Raw genomic sequence first — 19698 nt, 5'->3', positions numbered from 1 at the left:
AAATACGCACCTACGTCACTACCGAACTTGAGATGAACATACTAAGTAAAGTATGTTCTAATGAGACCAACTTTGTGAAGATGAAAGGAAATTGTTTTGCAAATAGATGAGACATGATCATTGAGTGACATATCCGAATCAAATATTGTGCCAAGATTGCTTACATTAGTTGCAGCAGGTATTTGTGATGTGCCAATAAGTAGAGGAGGAATGTTTATTCACGTTGATAGATCCTAGCAATATCATTACTTGTCATCGTTCAATTTCAAAAAAGTTCATATTCATCTAGTTCAGAATGCCGTCAATACAACATTCAATGCGACGTAATGGTGATTGAGATTATTCTTTCCACAATATATTTCCAAGAGGGACAGTTTACAGAGAAAATAATACAGGGCCAATAATTGACCCTTGTGGTACCTAAAGTCAGTTATGAAAAATTGGCATTAATTTGCACTTTTTGAGCTCTATCTATAATATAAGACTCAAATCATTAACAATGTCGTCAAAACGCTGCAAAATGACACACAAAATGATTCAGTGATCAACCGTATCAAAGATGGGTCGCTCTCATTTTCCGATTCAAGAGATGAGAGCAAAGTGGTCCCGACGCGTCGGGACGATTTCTTCTTTTACTGGGTTGCCATGCTTACTGCTTTCGTTTCAGGGCAGAGAGCCCGATAACTCCAAATATGTGAATTGATACAAGGACAATTTAACCTATATAATTCAATTTTTATTTGTCTGCCAAACAAAGCGTATTGGATGTACCATTATGCCACATCCCTGTACTCCTTAGTGAGTCCAATATGTTTATTTACCTGATCTGAAGCAATATGCAAACAGAGCTAGAGACTTCGGGGAAAAGAAGTTACATCTTGATATTAGTTTCAAGCGTCCACATAAAGCTGCAACCAAGGATACGATTGCATAATTGTTGATACAGATAATTCATCAACATGATCGAGCTGGGTAGATGCCAAATTGTATTTTTATTATTCCTTCAAAATAAGGTTAAATAAAAAAACAGCTTCTTATCATCTTAGTGACCATGGTAACTCTATTGAATTTTTATTATCATTTAACAGTAACATTGCTCCGACTTTCCTAGAAACACAACAAATTTGGCTGATTCCAATGCACCGGAGTATGAAGAGCTTTGTTGTAAAACCCCTTACCTTCACTTGAGCAATTTTGAGAACACATCAACAAAATCATCAAAAAAATCACTGGTATAAGGGGGTTTTCAACAAAAGCAGTTTTTGCGGGAGGCTCATCCTACCCACAGATCCCAAAAAAACTGCTTTTGTTGCAAACCCCATACGGTATATCAGTACTTTTTTTGATGATTTTTTTTATGTTTTCTCAAAATTGCTCAAGTGGATGTAAGGGGTTTTGAAAACAAAGCTCTTCATATACTGATTGGTACCCATCAGTTTTCATTATTAATGAATGAGTTCCCAGCAAACACAAAAACGTTTTAAAAAAGTTATATTTTGGCTTTTGGTTTAGGTAATAACGTTTTAATAACATTAAAATGTCGGGTTATATAAAGGTCATGAAAACGTTTAATAACGTTTTGTATGAAAACACACTACAACAATATTTTTAAATATTTTCAAAATGTTATTGTAAACTATTTTTGCCAAATATTTTTGTCAACACTTAAATAACATTATGTTAAAATATTTGCACCCAGCAAACAGAAATGTTCTTAAAACGTTTTTTTGTTTTCAAAATGTTTTAATAACATTTAAATGTCGGGTGATATAAATGTCATGAAAACGTTTTTAAAACGTTATTGCAAATATTTTGGGAAATATTTTTTCAACCCCAAAATAACATTCTGTTTAGAATGTTTTGTATCAAGTTTTCAAAAATGTTTTTGGAACGTTATTAAAACGTTTTTATACCCTTTATATAACCCAACATTTAAACGTTTTCTGTAAAACATTTCGTGTTTGCTGGGCAGTAGATTATCACAAAATGTTTTTTAATGTTATGAAAACGTTTTATACCCTTAATATATCCTTTATATAACCCGACATTTAATCGTTTTCTGACAACCTTTTATAACCTTTTGCGAATGATGTCGAAAACGTTTTGTGTTTGCTGGGCTGATACATCAACATTGCGAGTAGTCTTTGACAAAGACTAGTGATATAAACAAGAAAAACATTCAAATATACGGAACAAAAAGAATACAATTTTCTTCTGTCAACTTTTTTTTTTATTGAAGCAGTATATGTTTTTGTTTCAATATTTCTGTTTTGCACTTTTCACAACAAATTTTCCGTTCTTAAGTTCATAAGAATTGAACAAGTAGAACAAGTTGAAGACTAGTACTGCTATATATCAGAATCTTACAAATATTATGCACTATGTTCTATCAGCACTCTAATTTCCTGAGTAGATTTACATAGTTAATTCACTGTTATCAAAGGTAAATGTCCCAATTGACATCCATAACTTTCACTTGACACCCTATTAAAATTGCGATTTTAGCCTACCTAGTCACTTCACTCAAATTATTATGAATCATTCTTCAAGTGGTCTTAAAATGATCATATTAATCATTTTAGTGCTGTGATAGCGCCATCTGTTGTTATTACGTTAATGCCATATATAAAATGTTTTGAAGCTATTTATTCAAATAGAATATAAAAACATGCGCTTTGATAAGTAAGCTTGTGATAACTTATGGTTATGCAAGGTTTTTGAGCGCTTTCGTTTTTACGGGCCGTAAGCGTAAAAACAAAAGCGCATTGAGGAATTTTATTTATCAAATAACATGTTCTTTGGTCTCAATTATAGCTTACCCAGCAAACACAAAAACGTTTTAAAAACGTTTTAAATAAGTTATATTTTGGCTTTTGGTTTAGGTAAAAACGTTTTAATAACATTAAAATGTCGGGTTATATAAAGGTCATGATAACGTTTTAAAACGTTTTGTATGAAAACACACTACAACAATATTTTTAAATGTTTTCATAAAATGTTATTGTAAACTATTTTTGCAAACATTTTTGCCAAATATTGTGTCAATACTTAAATAACATTATGTTAAAATATTTGAAGCCAGCAAACACAGAAATGTTCTTAAAATGTTTTTTCAAAACCTTTTAATAACATTTAAATGTCGGGTTATATAAAGGTCATGAAAACGTTTTTAAAACGTTATTGAAAATATTTTGGGCAAACATTTTTCGCAAAATATTTTCTCAACCCCAAAATAACATTCTGTTTAGAATGTTTTGTATCAAGTTTTCAAGAATGTTTTTGGAATGTTATTAAAACGTTTTTATACCCTTTATATAACCCGACATTTAAACGTTTTCTGTAAAACATTTTTGTTTGCTGAGCAGTAGATTATCAAAATATGTTTTTTAAGGTTATGAAAACGTTTTATACTCTTAATATACCCTTTATATAACCCGACATTTAAACGTTTTCTGACAACCTTTTATAACCTTTTGCGTATGATGTCGAAAACGTTTTGCGTTTGCTGGGTAGTCAAAACATTTAAATACGACATAAACTTAATAACAACACAAAGCGCTATCACTGCACTAAAATTAATATTTTTAGTTTTAAATTGATTGATATGATCATTTTAAGACCAGTTGTAGAATGATTAATATGACCATTTTAATAGAGAGACTGGGTTGGTTTTGGGATCTGAAGAATACCCATGCGTGTAGTTTTCTCATAACCTAATACTTCTAGTAAATATTTAAGCCTGAGATGCACTTTCTTACGCATAAAATAAGTACTCAGTTTTATAAGCCGCCATTGTTCACAGTTCGAGAAGATATGATATACCACCACGGCCAATTTGCGGAAGCAAAACGTCACGCATGTGACCTGCACCATAGTCTAGCTAATAAGGAAGAAGATTACTATCCCTGCATATTATGCCTCATCAATTACTTGGTATAACCGATTTACTATAGAATAGTTCTTATACCATGTTAACTGTATTAATATTTTATCATATTGATAAAATGTGGCCAAATTTGTATTAAATATCTTCCAGGGTAATGGTGAAACGGATGTGCCTACTAAGCATGCCGTTGGGTGCAACATATACAGGTAGCAAAGACAAGGCCAACATCCTTAACGACCAGTTTTGCTCTGTCTTTACCAAGAATGAAGATACTTCAGGCATTCCAGACCTTGGACCTAGCCCATTTCCACCAATCCAACACATTGAGGTGTCAACTAATGGTGTCATCAAGTTGTTGAAAAAGATCAACCCTCATAAAGCCACCGGTCCAGACAACATCCCAGCCCGTCTCTTAAAAGAACTCGCTGATAGCCTCGGACCCATGCTTACCATTCTGTACCAGGCCTCTTTGGATAGTGGTATTCTCCCTGATGTGTGGAAGTCGGCCATCGTCGCACCAGTCTTCAAAAAGGGTGACCGGAACAAACCAGCCAATTATAGACCTATTTCCCTCACCTCCATCTGCTGTAAGCTCCTCGAGCATGTCGTACATAGCTCAGTGATGCGCCACTTCGAGTCACACAACATTTTGACTGACCACCAGCATGGTTTCAGGAAGTCCCGCTCATGTGAGTCCCAACTCATCATCACGGTTGACGACCTTGCTCACAACATGGATAAAGGCCTCCAAACCGATCTCATTCTGCTTGATTTCTCCAAGGCGTTTGACAAAGTGCCACACCATCGCCTCCTCCATAAACTCAAGTTCTATGGCATCCATGGGAGCCTGCTCATCTGGATCAGCAACTTTCTCCAGGGCAGAGTCCAGAAGGTGGTTTTGGAAGGAGAATCTTCAGACCAAACACCTGTGTCATCGGGAGTGCCCCAAGGAACAGTCCTGGGCCCACTACTATTCTTAACGTATATTAACGACCTCCCAGACTGTATCTCTGTTGACTCCCATGTGAGACTGTTTGCTGACGACAGTGTTATTTACCGTGTTATTAACAACACCGATGATGCAACCCAGCTCCAAAACGATCTTGACGCCTTGCAAGAATGGGAAAGGAAATGGCTGATGGAGTTCCACCCCGAGAAATGCCAACTTCTTCGCATCACCAAACGCCGCAAGCCAGTGAATTCCACGTATTTTATCCATGACCATCCTCTGGAGGCAGTCCCATCCGCCAAATATCTGGGTGTTGAATTCACTGACAACTTATCCTTGAACAGACAAGCAGACTGCACCAGCAAGAAAGGCTTGAAATCCCTTGGTTTCCTACGACGCAACTTGAGCTGCTGTCCCCGTGACGTCAAGACCCGTTGCTACAATACATTTGTCAGACCAGTTGTTGAGTATGCCAGCTGCGTATGGAATCCTACCACCAAGAGAAATATCACCAAGGTTGAGTCTGTGCAACGCAGCGCTGCCAGGTACATCATGAACGACTACTCCCGAGAAAGCAGTGTTACATCCATGCTGAATGACCTCGGATGGGAATCTCTACAACAACGAAGAGCAATCTCCAAAGCCACCATGATGTACCGAATCGTCAACCATCTCATTGACATTCCTGACAGCCAGCTGATACCCTCAAACACCACCACCAGGGGCAACTCTCAGAGATTCCATGTTCCATTCTCCCGCACAGCTCTACTGCAAGGCTCTTTCTTCCCAGACACTATCCGTCAGTGGAATGCCTTGCCCCAGGAAGTTGTTGAGTCGCCAACCCTAGACGTCTTCAAGTCCAGAGTGTGTGGCGTCTCCTTCACCTAACCAGTCCACTTTCCAGTCATCTTTTTAGCTGCACATTCACCTTGTATATAGGATCAGCACTCTTTGTCTGCACTTACTTGAATGCACCACAACTAATGTGCGAGTATACTCCAGCGGAGGTTTCTGCCCCGGGGTTTCTGCACAGTATCGGAAGATGATGATGATGATGAAATATACTGACCTATGTCAATTCAGGTCATAGAGATGATATGCCACTTGTGTGAATTGTGACATTTTTCAGTCGCAATTCCCGGATAGTAATAGAAGTTCTCTGGGTGAACGCACACGGTGAATTTCATTGTACTTAATTAATGTGATATTGAAGATTATGGACGTTTTATATACACCATAAACTTAACAACAACAGATGGCGCTATCACTGCGCTAAAATGATTAATATGATCATTTGAAGACCAGTTGTAGAATGATTACGTACACAATTCCCGGATAATAATAGAAGTTCCCTCCCCATGTTCCCCATCATTTTTGTTAAATTTTCACAAATGAAGTGTTAAATTAAAGAAGATCTCTTCCGTATAAAATGTATAAAACTGAGCGGTTATTTTTGTATACCTTTCTTAAGTCAGTAATTTAGATTTAGATTGTTTTTTATTGTATCTCTAAATGAATGATGAGAAGTATATAAAAGTATACATTTTCAGAAAGGAAATGATGCAAGGAATCCAACTAGCATAATAGATTCCTGCCAAAATTAACAGTTTTTGAGAAAATCTCATAATTTTATTTTATTTTACTGACTCAAGGAAGGTACTATGCGGACTTATATATACCACTGTGATACACATGTGCTTTAAGACCGAAATTCAACTCAAAACTTGGAAACATATTGTTCTGGAGACTCAGAATAGACCTCCAGTTCCCGTATCTAATGTTAAAACAACACCATAATGTGATCAAGCAAAATCAGTCAGAAGTTGGAAAATCTTGATTTCCAGATATAGACAAACAAAAAACTTTCTTTTGTTGTCTATTGTTTTGGAAACACTTCAACTTTTCAGCTAAATGTTCGATTTCAATGGGTTTTTCTGCAAAATGTTTCTTTGCAAATACTTTATACAATCATGTCGAAAACTAAAAATTGAATTTGCCCGACTTCAGACTGATTTTGATTGTTCACACCAAATATGGAAATTTAGACCACGCGCCTTTAATCAGTAGTAGAATATACACAATTTAAAAATTACATTCAATACTAGGTATTGATCAACCGTCGCGACGGTTTAATTGCTATAGGCCACATTAACACAAATCACATCTTTTTAAAAGATTTAAAGACACAGATTAACACACTAATAGAAGTCATCTTGATTCATATTATATACATAATAATAAATAATTCATAATTACACAAATTAAAATACAAAAGTGTCAACTATTCATAATATTGCATTATGGGTATAATCAGTTACAATTAGGCACTTGTTGACTACGTTGAATTCATTTTGCAACAAGAACCAGCCTAATGATTTATTTATACGACCTAAAAACCAAATTAAAACCAAATCATGTTGTCATAAAATGTTGAGTTCATAATTGAATATTGTATGACACCATGATTTGGTTTTAATTTGGTTTTCATTTTAAGAAACGTTTTAAGCCAACGTGCTGTTTTTTGCTGGCCACGTCTCAGAATTTGGTACATGCGCTCATACGGTCCTATATGCAACCAGTGCAAAATGAACGATTGCGATGCTATTTATGCAGGATTGCAACCCATGTGCTTGTCGGATATGGTAATACTGGTTGTTGTCACAAAATGCAATACCTAATTTATGACATTACTGCCGGGGAAACAAACCAAATGATCGACGAAAGTTTTTAAACGAAAGTGGTTCTATAGGACGAGAGGACGAATCAGATTCAACTGACGATCACGTGTATCGCAATCTTAACCCTACACTACTGGTCATCTAATAGCATTTCTGATTGGTTGATAACTTGAAATGCTCATTTCAATTGTCAATTACGACTAGGCGTTAAACTATTTGTGGTCAATGCTACATTTGTAGAGGATCTTATCAATACCCTCCTTGATTGGTTCAAAATTGGACACACTATTGCTTTTGTCCAATCGGCAGGTAGTTATCATGGGGTAACAAATCTCGATGTCATGTGGACCTTCTTGTTTCAGTACTGATGGGGAAGAACCTTTGTAACGGAAACTTCTCTAGATTTTGGGACTAAAACAATATTTTGGTGTGTTCCCCCAGGGTGTGTTCCTTATGTATATAGCAAAAATATCATGGTGTTAACAAAGTCTCCAAGCAAATATTGAGAACACAAGTAACATTTGTATTTGAAATATTGCTTTTAGAATTGATGCTCCCGATGTACCCCCTTCATCTAAATAAAAATCTACTTGTTCTACGTTGTATAGATAATTTTTTACTAGTACTTCTTGTGTCTGACTGAGGTAGCCTTCTTTTTCCACCTGTTAAGTGAGAGACAAAGAGAGAAAACCCCAATGTGTTAACATGGTAGAATAAGACAAGATGAAATAGTTTGTTTTTATAACTTATATTTATGTAGGTAAGAAAACGTTCCTTGGTTTTTACTTTTGAGCTGACATGGCTGATGTCTTCATTTTAAAATCCTAAATAAAGAAACGGCGTAAAGGAATCCATTCACATAACAAAAGTGACTTGAACCGGGACCAGGGCCGCCATAGATTTTCTGGAGCTTACAACTCCTTACTGCGTCAGTACCAGACACGTGACTCATGTCACGGTTCAACGGTCTCTGACCAGCAACAAGCATGCCTCATTCACCAATCCATCAACCGGGTGAACAAGGAAAGGTGATACATTCCGAAAGCTCTCCGATGAGCAAAACAAGCTTCGAGTAATTATTTAACTTTCTTCATCAGCAATATGACTTGTTTTAACAAGTCATATTATGTAGTTAGACAATACTATGTAATATTATCTAGTTGGTCATATTATGTAGTCATATTATGTAGTCTATTGTGTAATTAGATAAATACCTATCTAACTACACAGTAGTTCAATAAGGTGTTTTTCAGTGGAATAAATCACATTCCTTCGGTTTACCATAAAATTATGTGCAAACTTTAATCATTATTCTTACCATAATTGTATATATTCCTGGCAATAATATTCTCCAATATTCGCCATTTGCATTGGTTCTAAATGGATACGGATTATCCCGTCCTACAACAGTTACTTTAGCATTGGGAATGTATCGACCAAACAGATCGTAAACTATACCAGTTACACCTGAAAGATGACCACAAATATACAACATTTAGTAGCACAAAAGACACACATAATAACATAATCCTTCATCCATTAACCTTTTTGAAGTATGGCGTAGTCAGGCGTACACAATAGGAGAGCAGTTTTCAATCTGGATAAAACCCGGCAAATTCAAAGGCTTTACCCACTTCGTGCAGCGGCATCCTATTGTTGCCGCCATACCTCTAAAAAGTCTAATGGTATTGCCAGTTTCGGCAAAAAATAATGTTAAATTAATTACAGGAACCTTAGCACCCGTATGCAAAATAGAGCAGGATAAGATATTATTATTTATATAAGGCTTTTTATCGATACAATAAAAACACGTATTTGTTATTGTCCAACAAGAGTACCCCGATGTGAACAATACTAAAAATGATATTGTGCGATTCAAAAATAATATTGTGCATCGTCCATACGCGTATCGCGTACGCCATCGCGAGTCACCCTGGTCACGGCACCTGACAGCACCAACACGCATCACAATACAACAACACAACAAAACGGCCACCGTACCGGCTCACAGGAGATTTTAACAAGTAAAACCACAAACTTAATTTGCGGCAATTCTGGATGATGAATTACCTAGGAAATATAATCCACATCTACAAATATACCTGTATATTTTCCGAATTTGTCCTTGGGGAAGGAAAGAGCAGAAAACAAGAAGGTCAAAACTTAAGCTTACATTAATAATAGGCCTAACAGGCCTACGCAATGGTTAGGCCCAGTGGTTAGGTAAGCTTAAATTTTCATTTTACCGCAGAGAGAAAGCCTGATATAAATAATTAATAATAATATTGAATGGCTTATTTTCGTGTGATACAAGAATATATTGCACTCGATAGAAAATATTCTTGTATTACACTCAAAGCCATTCAATATTATATAAATATTGGATGCCAATATTTGAATGCCTGACCTTGAACTTCCAAGATTGCATCCTGGACGTTTAAGATTACATCTTTGACGTTCAAGGTTACGCGTATAATCTTAGGTGTATTTTAGCCTTTCGGCTATTCAATAACAACTGCTTACATACGTAGTCTCACCTCTATGTGCTTGTTTTATATATTCCAATAGAGATTTTCTATTCTCCATCCAATATGCTTCTAAATGCTCTTCTTCAGGATATTTACAACATCCAATTTCTAATGTTAGCTCCAAACATCCCAAATTAATATAATTGTAGTCCTGCATACAACCTGTGTGAAAAAGCAGAAAACCGGTATTTCGGTAAAAATGTTACTTCAATGCATTTCCCGGGATACATGTACAGTACGTCACGCTATTGTTCGACTAAGGCTACATCATTTTTAACGCATGCTTGTTCGTCAATACAGCTTTAGTCTCCTCCACCTTCGCAACACGGTACGTGGAGTGACTGGAATCACACTGACGGCGGAGGAGAATACTAGCTGGTCAGACAATTTAATTATATCAAGCATATAATACCTGAACAATCACCGTCATTTGATCGATTTACTACAGAATATATTGTATACACAAAATATAATTTTAAAATTGTAAACCTATTAACTTATATATTTGTGTACTAAAGTATAAGGACACGTGAATAAAATCATGTCGAAGACAAAATGGCCGCTAATCCGCCTATTGTCTAGACCTAGGATACATATTTCACAAGAGGGCAGCAGTCTAGGATGCTTATCCCTTCGTATCGATCCCTGTGCATACTCTATTGATTTTGGTTTCTGTAATACATACTGTATTGATTTTGGTTTCTGTAATGGATAACCAATCAAAAGAAAGAATTTGCCAGGAGACAGAAACGAATACGCCCAGGCATATCTTCATAAAAGATGGTTTGTCGCACTTCATGTACTTTTTCGTGCTATACGCTGGCGAAGTTACGTAATAATCGGATTAACTACCATAGCAATAGGTGAAAACAATTTTTGAATATACCGCGCTGCACTGATATGTTCACGCGGTACCTCTGCATGAACCATATCATGCTGATCACTTGCACCTGTAAGATTAGTATCTTTGAAAAGACCAGTATTGTATTCAATCTATGATTGCAGACATACACAGGTGATAAGTGTAACCTGCTTGTAGTGCAGCGCGATATGTTCAAAATTGTTTTCACCTATTGCTATGGTAATTAATCCGATTAATTACGTAACTTCGCCAGCGTATAGTCAATAGGAATAACTGACAAAATTTGGATATTATCAATAATAGATCAGGAAACTGGTAAAAATCCGATGAAATGTGTTAAAAGCATTTGTTTATCTGTGATTAACACTTTAAATTAATAAGCCAAATCGGCATTGGAAGTTTGCAATGCATTGTGGGACAGTTTTTGCAGTTTTGAGACACTTTGTCCTTTGACCTTTCAGAAAATTCAGAAATATTGGGTTTTTGTACGTACAAAATATCATCTAAAATGTTTTACAATAATTGAAACAAATATAAAAATGTTCATTATTTTAAAAATTAATTATTTAAGTATTTTCAATGATAAAATTATTACAATAATAAGTAAATTAATAATAATTACGTCAATTTCCCCGATATGTCAGAGGTCAAAGTGTCCCAAAACTGCTCTCAAAAACCGGAAGTTAGAATGGCGATTGGGCTTTATTTTTTTTTATTAAAGTCCCATTCAGTGATCCCAGCGAATGTGTAAATAAATTCAAACTGAGTATAAATTGCTTAAAAGTGAAGGATATTAAGTCATTAACATTGTCAAAAAATGAGGAAACAGCAGTATTGACCAAGTTGAAGCTCTATTCAAATACATGTAGCCAAATTCTCTACTTAGTCAGTTTCATGTAAAATGTCTTATATTGTCTTTAATACAGGGCTTTCGGCTGAACCATTAGCAGGCTATGTTAGCACATCTATGACAATGACAAAGGGTACCAAAATCTGAATTATGATGATTTTTACGATCGACCTGATGAGCAAATCACTGAATGGCCTTTAATGAAAATATTTCATTTTGTGTATAAAAATGTAAATTTGCAAAGTTCCGAGCATTTCAAGCTTTTGACTAAGTTTAAGTCGGGAAGAAAAGTAACATTTCCTCGACGCTACATCCAGTGGGGGTTGCCTTAAAAGTGAAGGAGGGGGTAAACTGTGGGGGAAGTGCTGACACTGGCTACACCCGTACCTGCATGCTTGCAACCGTTATATCGTCACTTTCACGTCTCTCGTCACTGCGATATGATTAGCACAACCTCCCGAATGACTTACCCGCTACAGGATACCAATCCGCTCCGTTAGTTATACCGTCTTTGAAACCACCTTCCGAACCACCGCAGAAGGTCTCATTGAATACGTGCATAGTTGGGTGGGGTTGGGAATAACTTAGTGCGAGATGCCGAAGAATGTCATCATCCGGAGCTTTACTGTATGGTGACGTATCGTTGGCTTTTTTTTTGTCCTCTAAAAATAACAAAAGCAGACGAACTCTTTTTATACACTCATGTCACATGTTTAGGGAGTGGCGGCGCCAAGTGGGTGGAGAACTTGGGTTTTCTCCCTTTTCACTTCCCACAAAAACAACAACGTGTTGCTACTGCGACTAGGACCTTACATGTCCGCCACTCAATTGTTTAAAGTCAAAGGTACATAATGCCAAAACTGTCGCTGGATGTTGATATAAAAGTTGATGGATTGAGCGTGATATATAAATTTATCAATCTTGCTTTCAGTTTTCAAATATCGCGCTCGACGAATCATGAGAAAAATCCGTCCAATTTTATCATTATGTTTTCAGAATTATAATAGCCTTCATAAAGATTCCGAGTGGTGGTTATGTACAAAGGTATCACCAGATTCTGAAAACATAATAATGCCTTTTAAATATTGGGTCTTATTCTATAATTAACAAACCTGATGATGTTCTTAAATGACTATTTTAAGTAAATATGACTGATGTCAGATTGAGCTTTTCATGGCAGGTTCGTGTGGGTGAACTTCCTTGCATTAAGTTAAGACACAGCTTATTTTGCCCTGAGCTTGTTGTCTTGTTTGCTGAGTTCTATTTGAACTTGCCTTCAGTTTTTGACTTGAATTTGTTTTTCAACTACAGCATGTAGTTTCCGTTGTTTGATTTTATATGTGTGTCCCTGAAGAAGAGCAGTTTATCTGCTCGAAACGTCTGTTGTTTTTCGTCTGTTTGGTTTAGTTTGACAGCTTATGTGCCCCGTGATTTTCATCACTTGTTCCAGTATAAGCTAGTATATTTTTGCACTGTTTTCCTGATACTTCTGCGGGCTCTGCAACTGGTAATTTTTGGCCATCGAACTTGATACCAATTAATATTTGCAAGTAACGTCATTGTATGTCATTTGCGGAAACATCAGTATTTTAAAGTATTTGGTCACTTACCGGAAACGACCCCTAAAGGACCTTTGACCCTAATTTGTGTACAACTCTATATAATAGTAGTAGCCAATGCATGTTCAAGTCACGTTGCCATAGCTGCAATGCTATGCAATGCAATTCTACAGTTGAGGAAGAAGTATTTTGAAAAAAAATCAAATGTAGTAATTAATTTTTGAAGACAACACTCATGCTGTGATTTCATGTGATGTGATGTTATACAAATATTAACTGTCTATGAGTGTGATGGTCGAAATATAATCACGAGGTGAAAGATGGATTGTTCCATTCCACGAGCCGGAACGGCGAGTGGAATGGAAAAACACATCTTTCACCGAGTGATTATATTTCAACCATTACACGAATTTAAGACAGTTAATATTTGTTTTATATCACTCATGCATATATTCTATTACTAAAATACTATTTAAGGTAGGAAATACATTTTTTCATCAACATAACACCATGTTTTGCCGTGATGTAGGCCTATTTCACATTTTGGGGTCCACCCCATAACTAAATCGGCGAGTCCAAGAGTCAGCGCGCGGCTTGGCGCAGGCGCACTACGCCAGAGCACATGATGGTAAAGACTATCACACGGAGAGGGTGATAGTAAAAATGGCAAATGGTAATCAACCAATGAACTGTCTAGAATTTATGTATGAGTGATATAAAATGCGATGTCACATCACATCACAATCACATCACATATGTCACATACTATTATACACACATTATGTATTACATACCTGGAGATAGATTATCGTACGGATAGTTCGCCAGCAGTGCGCCACCATGCAGATTGGCTGAAAGAACAAACGATTCGGTCTCAATCCAATCCATTATTGCTTGTGTTTCGGCCTGAATAGGAGTATCGTTTTCTTCAAAATAGTCCGGAAAGTTTCGATTTAGGTCGTACCCATTTCGATTATATCTGGAAAAAAGTGAAGTATATTATTTATTTACGCCGGAGTCCTACAGCGTTGTTTTCTTTGGTTTTTTCCATGCTGGGTGTTGGTGTAAAAATATATTTCTTCCGCCAGCAATAATCAACCGATGATTACAATCTCACCAGTAAAGTGGATTATTGGAAATAAACCACTTAGTTTATCAAATTTATCAACTAAAAATAAATGACACGTTGGTAGCAAATGGAGTACGAGTAATACATTTTGTTTAAATTTCAAGAAACATTCTCGTTTAGCAATTCAACTTTGCCCTTACCCCAAGTGATAACCCAAACTATATATGGCACACCAAAATGACCAAATGTTTGAGAGTTCTGCATGAGTTACCTAGAGGAGACAATGTGTCAATGTGTCTTTGAATAGATTTGGGTAACAAAGATTACATTAACAAAAAAACAAAACAAAAACAAAATCAAGTCCTCGTCCTTAAAAATAGGAACCTACCTGCCCATTACACCTGTACACCCTGGAGCAGCGTCTTCAAACCCATCCGGATTCATTGTTGGTAAGATATGAATTCGAGTCCGATCTACAAATCTTGTGATGTCATCATCAAAACCGTACATAAACAGTAATTCTTCTGCGAACTGAAGCAGCATTTCGCGACCAACAGCCTGCATTTTGGTCAAAGGCATGGCGAAAAGAAATTTAAAATTAACAGTTATTCCTTTTCTAAGATATTAATTACAACAATGCGTGTCATGTGAGAGCGTGGCATGGCAATTTAATTGGCAATACGTGTTAATGTACAATAATTGTATTTCCTTTGCTATAATGTTTATATGAAATTAATGAATTGATTGATTGATTGATTGATTGATTGATTGATTGATTGATTGATTGAATGATTTTACATTTAAAATCAGATCTCCATTTTCCTCATGGTGCATTTGGATTGCATAAATGAATCGTGAGAGAACTCCGTTCTTCGGTCAGTTCGGAGGAGCTTTAAATTGATGGTCCCGAGTACAGATAGCCATCCATTATCTGTACACGTCTGCCGGAGGTGAGGGAATCGTGGAGGAAGTGAACTAATTCTAATATCTGTGAGACAATATCCACCATATACAGCGGCACGACGCTTTGAGACTAAAAAGTGCCATACAAATGGAAATAATCACATATGTGACCCCTCGGCACAACTGAGCCCGGATGTCGCCAGTGCCACTATTGAGATATGCTCCATCGAACTTAACAATAAACAATAGGAAACAAAGGATTTATTGACTGTTTTATTGATTTTTCACTACTTAAATGTCAAGTACTATAGACATCATTTTAAAGCTAATTTCAAGCAGAATATTTTGGTTGAATATCTCAAAAATGATGATTGGCGACTTCAGGGCTCAGTTGTGCCGAGGGGTCACATATTATGTAATAAATATCTACGAAAACTACAATGTTATTAGTTTACAATCCGATAATGGACCAACTCATGACTTGTTCCAAACTTTTAAGAAAGAGCTAAGATATCTTCTTGGAAGACAAAGATAAGATATCTTATCTTTTTCTTCCGAGGTCAAAGTGTAACATAAACCCCGCGTATATATCAATGAATCGATCGACCTAGCAATAGCTAGCAATGTTATTTGGGTTCGTTCGTTGGTGTTCAAGACAATGTTCTAATGACACACATCCCCTCGATGCCCATATCTAAAAAATGTTCAGTCCGGTGGTTGAAATCGGAATAGGCTCCACAATTTACACAACCCCCACACACCAAATTGAAGTATATTTCATTCTGCTTATTAAATTCCTTTCAATAATCGTCTCGAGACGACTCTTTGAATATATAAAGTTAGTAGTTAGTTGCCAAGGAATTACACACTTGCAGCTGTGGCACAGAAACGACAAGTATAGGTACAGTGTCATGTCAGATCGTAGAGACCGGCGGGAATATAATAAGATAACCTTATCACGCACTCTGTTGCACTAAAACGCGAAAACAAGTGACCAAACGCTTGTATGTAATTGTAGGGCCATCCTTTGCGTTCGTTGACAACCCTGCCTTACCCGAGCGTATGGTAGTATGCTAGAGATTTTACAAATTGTTCTAATGACAATTATATTGATAGTATATAATGGGGCTTGAAATTTGTTATAGAATAGGTATTTCCTTGTTTGCCAAAAACCGAAAATTTAATGTTTACCTACTTAGTAGGCAAACATGATCTAATTACACTTATGAAAATTGTGCTATTTTGAAGATTCGTGGAGATGATGAGGTATTAATGGAAAAAATACACTTATAATTATCTATCACATGGTACCAAATACAATCTAATTTTCAAGGATTTAAGATAAATCCCAAGGGATTATGATTAGGGACCAATGAAGTGTTGGATCTAAAAATTCAATCTTACGGATTTTAAAATTAAATCTTTAAGATTTAAAATTTAAGATGGTTTTTAAATCTTAAGTTGATTGGTCCCTAATTGCAACCTTAAGGATTTATTTTTAAATTTGTAATATAGAGGGTTCACATACAAAGTATACATAAAACATTTAGTTCCATAAAAGGCTTGGCAGGACAAAGGTACTATATACTATGGCAGTTGAAAAATCCAGATTTCGTTTATAATGTTGGTGATGCACAGACCAATGTTTCTTAGTGTTTATGAAACCATATAAGAGTATTTCAGAAATAAAAATATAGGTCCATTCAAAATTCAAATCTAATAATTGATTTAATGATTAGTGATTGATGGACCTTTTGTTGCACAAATTAACTTCACACACAACTTCACATATACAAAATGATCGAAAGTATCATTGATCAAATTCAATCAAATATGTAACCGATCTATTTTTTTCCATTATTTCTCTTTGGAATCGCGTTAATAACTAATTCTAAGGAGGATCTGAAATTGTTCTTTCTTGATTTCATCAGAGATCCTATAAAGAATATTTTTGTTCAAAATATCTTACAAAGACATGAATCGATTTAATGATTTGTAGTTGATGAACCTTTTGTTGCACCAATTTAACTTCGCACATAACTTCACATGTACAAAATAATCGGAAGTGTCATTCAATAAAATATGTAACCGATCTATCTTTTTCCATTATTTCTCTTTGGAATCGCGTTAATAACTAGGAGGATCTGAAATTGTTCTTTCTTGATTTCATCAGAGATCCAATAAACAATATTTTTGTTCAAAATATCTTACAAAGACATGAATCGATTTAATGATTTGTAGTTGATGAACCTTTTGTTGCACCAATTTAACTTCGCACATAACTTCACATGTACAAAATAGTCGGAAGTGTCATTGATCATATTTTAATCGAATCTATAACCGATCTACATCTGACCGGATAGAAATTATACGCCAATGTACCATACATTTGCTCTCATTATAAACACCCTGCATAAGTATCTGTTTCTAAATTTCTTCGTGGAGTCGCGTTAGGTCCGGGGTTAGGTCTGAAGGATGAAGTGAAAATAATGTTGTTGTTTTTCATGACCTTCAAAATATTTTCATCCCTTTACGTTGTACATGTATCACAAACCACTCACAGAAGTATCCTGTATTGTTCTGAGCAACACTAAATGAAATTGCCGTCTCTCTGGAACCGTAAGTCTAATTATGATGGCGTTTTCAGCAAAATAAAGTTATGAGAATGGCTCATGTAATGAAATTGAAAACTGAATTTTGATTTTGATCGACATCAGATTCATTGTGTTTGATCGCAGCACATATTCGAGTCACTTCCGATCCTGCCGGGCCTCGAACCCACGATCATATCCTTAAAAAGCGAGCGCGCTAGTATAGACCAAAAAAGGACTTCCCCGTCTGGTCTATAACACTAATCTTACAAACAGCTTTTATCTAAGATAATTGATTTCATGACAGCACTTCCATGCATATTTTCTTACGAACTCATTCTACCCACCTCATTTCCGTGCATGTTACCAACATACTTCACTTCTGGTACGCCCACTGTATGATGTTCAGGATTCGCACCGGATATAACCAAGACCCATAACTCCCTACCTGTATCCAAATTAAGAAGGGGAAAAGTACAGTTTATAGTCAAGTATAATTAGCCCTATAGCAACTTAAATATGGGTTTCAAAATGTCCTGCAAGTTTTGTGCGATTACAACTGGCAACGAAGATAAAACTCTGATGAGGTACCTTGTAAATTATACCAGGAACCTTTTTTGGCAAAAATGCAGCTTGTTCCCAAAAATGTTTGATGGCCCTAAAAAGCTAAATTTGAAAGTTTATCCTGTACGAACTTTTGAAGGCCTAAGTTCATGTCTGAGCAGAGGCTGGTTACTATTTTACCACATGCTTGACCTACATTGGAGATTGACTACGGATGTTGTATTGTATGCCAGATGCCCGGCATGGCTAATTACAGGGCAATTAAGTACATTTTGATTACATCACATGAATGATTTTGCTCATTATCAATATGGTCATTAATTATGGACTATTTAACATGAATAGATGACATTCTTTGAAATGAAAACACTTGGAAGTGTTTGATGCAGTATAGTCTTTATGGGTTGTGTTGGAGGGGTCAAAGCGACATAAAATAAGCAAAACAAGTCCGACCCCTCAAATGAAGCTTCAATCCCGAAAAATACCGAGGGTTCAGAACCAGAAAGCCGTAACTCACTATGACCAGCTCTCACAAAATGAGCATAAAGTTGGCTCCTTGCATTGGTCTTCAAAAATCAATATTTCCTCCACAATACCTTTTGTTTCCTAATAAATTTTGTCATGATTAATAGACTCTATCTTCTATAGTGCCCTGACGAGTTTATGCTCATTTTGTGGGAGCAGGTGATTGTGAGTTGAGGTTTTCTGGCTTTCAACCCTCGATACAAGGAATTTGCCTTTGTATTTCTTTGTATTCAAATGGTCGACCCTCTCGTTTGACAATTTCAACCACAACCCCGTGAAATTTATTAAACACCCACTACTTTAATGTGTCATCTAAGTTAGTAATAAACCACCATACCTAAACAATGTAACCATGGTACCAGCCACTTAGTCAAAGGCTACCGTTTGGTACTCTTTCGCGAATACCGGCACTTACCGTCAACAGATTGTCCAATACTGTACAAATCACACATTTCAGGATACATTTGTTGTAGTGTTTCCAGAGCATAAGTTAATTCAACATAGTCGTGATATTCAAAGTCGATGATTGGCACAGCCGAGGCACACGTCATAAAAGCTGCCATGATTGACAATGCGAGGTAGTGAAGATGCATGGTGATCACTCAGGAATGTTCTGTAAAAAACGCAAATTTGGAAAGAAATCGGTTGTCATCCATTTTGCATTATCATGTCTGTTTGTTATGCTCGTATATGTATATATAAGTTCTAAATAAAATATTTTGCTGGAGGTTCCG

General features: G+C 36.1%; 1 protein-coding gene across 2 annotated transcripts in view; it reads right to left on the bottom strand.

Annotated features, from left to right (window-relative positions):
* Positions 1-7395: 7395 nt before the first annotated feature.
* Positions 7396-19698, bottom strand: part of LOC140154819 (carboxypeptidase D-like) — a 59099-nt gene continuing 46796 nt past the window's right edge. The window contains exons 2-9 of one of the 2 annotated variants that reach the window (XM_072177405.1): positions 19380-19577; positions 18223-18323; positions 14770-14939; positions 14107-14291; positions 12224-12415; positions 10051-10203; positions 8832-8980; positions 7396-8175 (exon numbers count right to left, since the gene is read on the bottom strand). In XM_072177405.1, the coding sequence (XP_072033506.1) occupies positions 7993-8175; positions 8832-8980; positions 10051-10203; positions 12224-12415; positions 14107-14291; positions 14770-14939; positions 18223-18323; positions 19380-19557 (1311 nt within the window). In that variant the 5' untranslated portion in view covers positions 19558-19577 and the 3' untranslated portion in view covers positions 7396-7992. Of the gene's footprint in view, positions 8176-8831; positions 8981-10050; positions 10204-12223; positions 12416-14106; positions 14292-14769; positions 14940-18222; positions 18324-19379; positions 19611-19698 lie in introns of those variants that run through there. The other variant, XM_072177404.1, reaches the window with a different exon arrangement.

This window comes from Amphiura filiformis, chromosome 6, assembly GCF_039555335.1.
Source record: "Amphiura filiformis chromosome 6, Afil_fr2py, whole genome shotgun sequence".
Lineage (NCBI taxonomy): Eukaryota > Metazoa > Echinodermata > Ophiuroidea > Amphilepidida > Amphiuridae > Amphiura > Amphiura filiformis.
The sequence above is the reverse complement of the archived record's forward strand: the minus strand, read 5'-3'. Positions and strand labels throughout refer to the sequence as shown.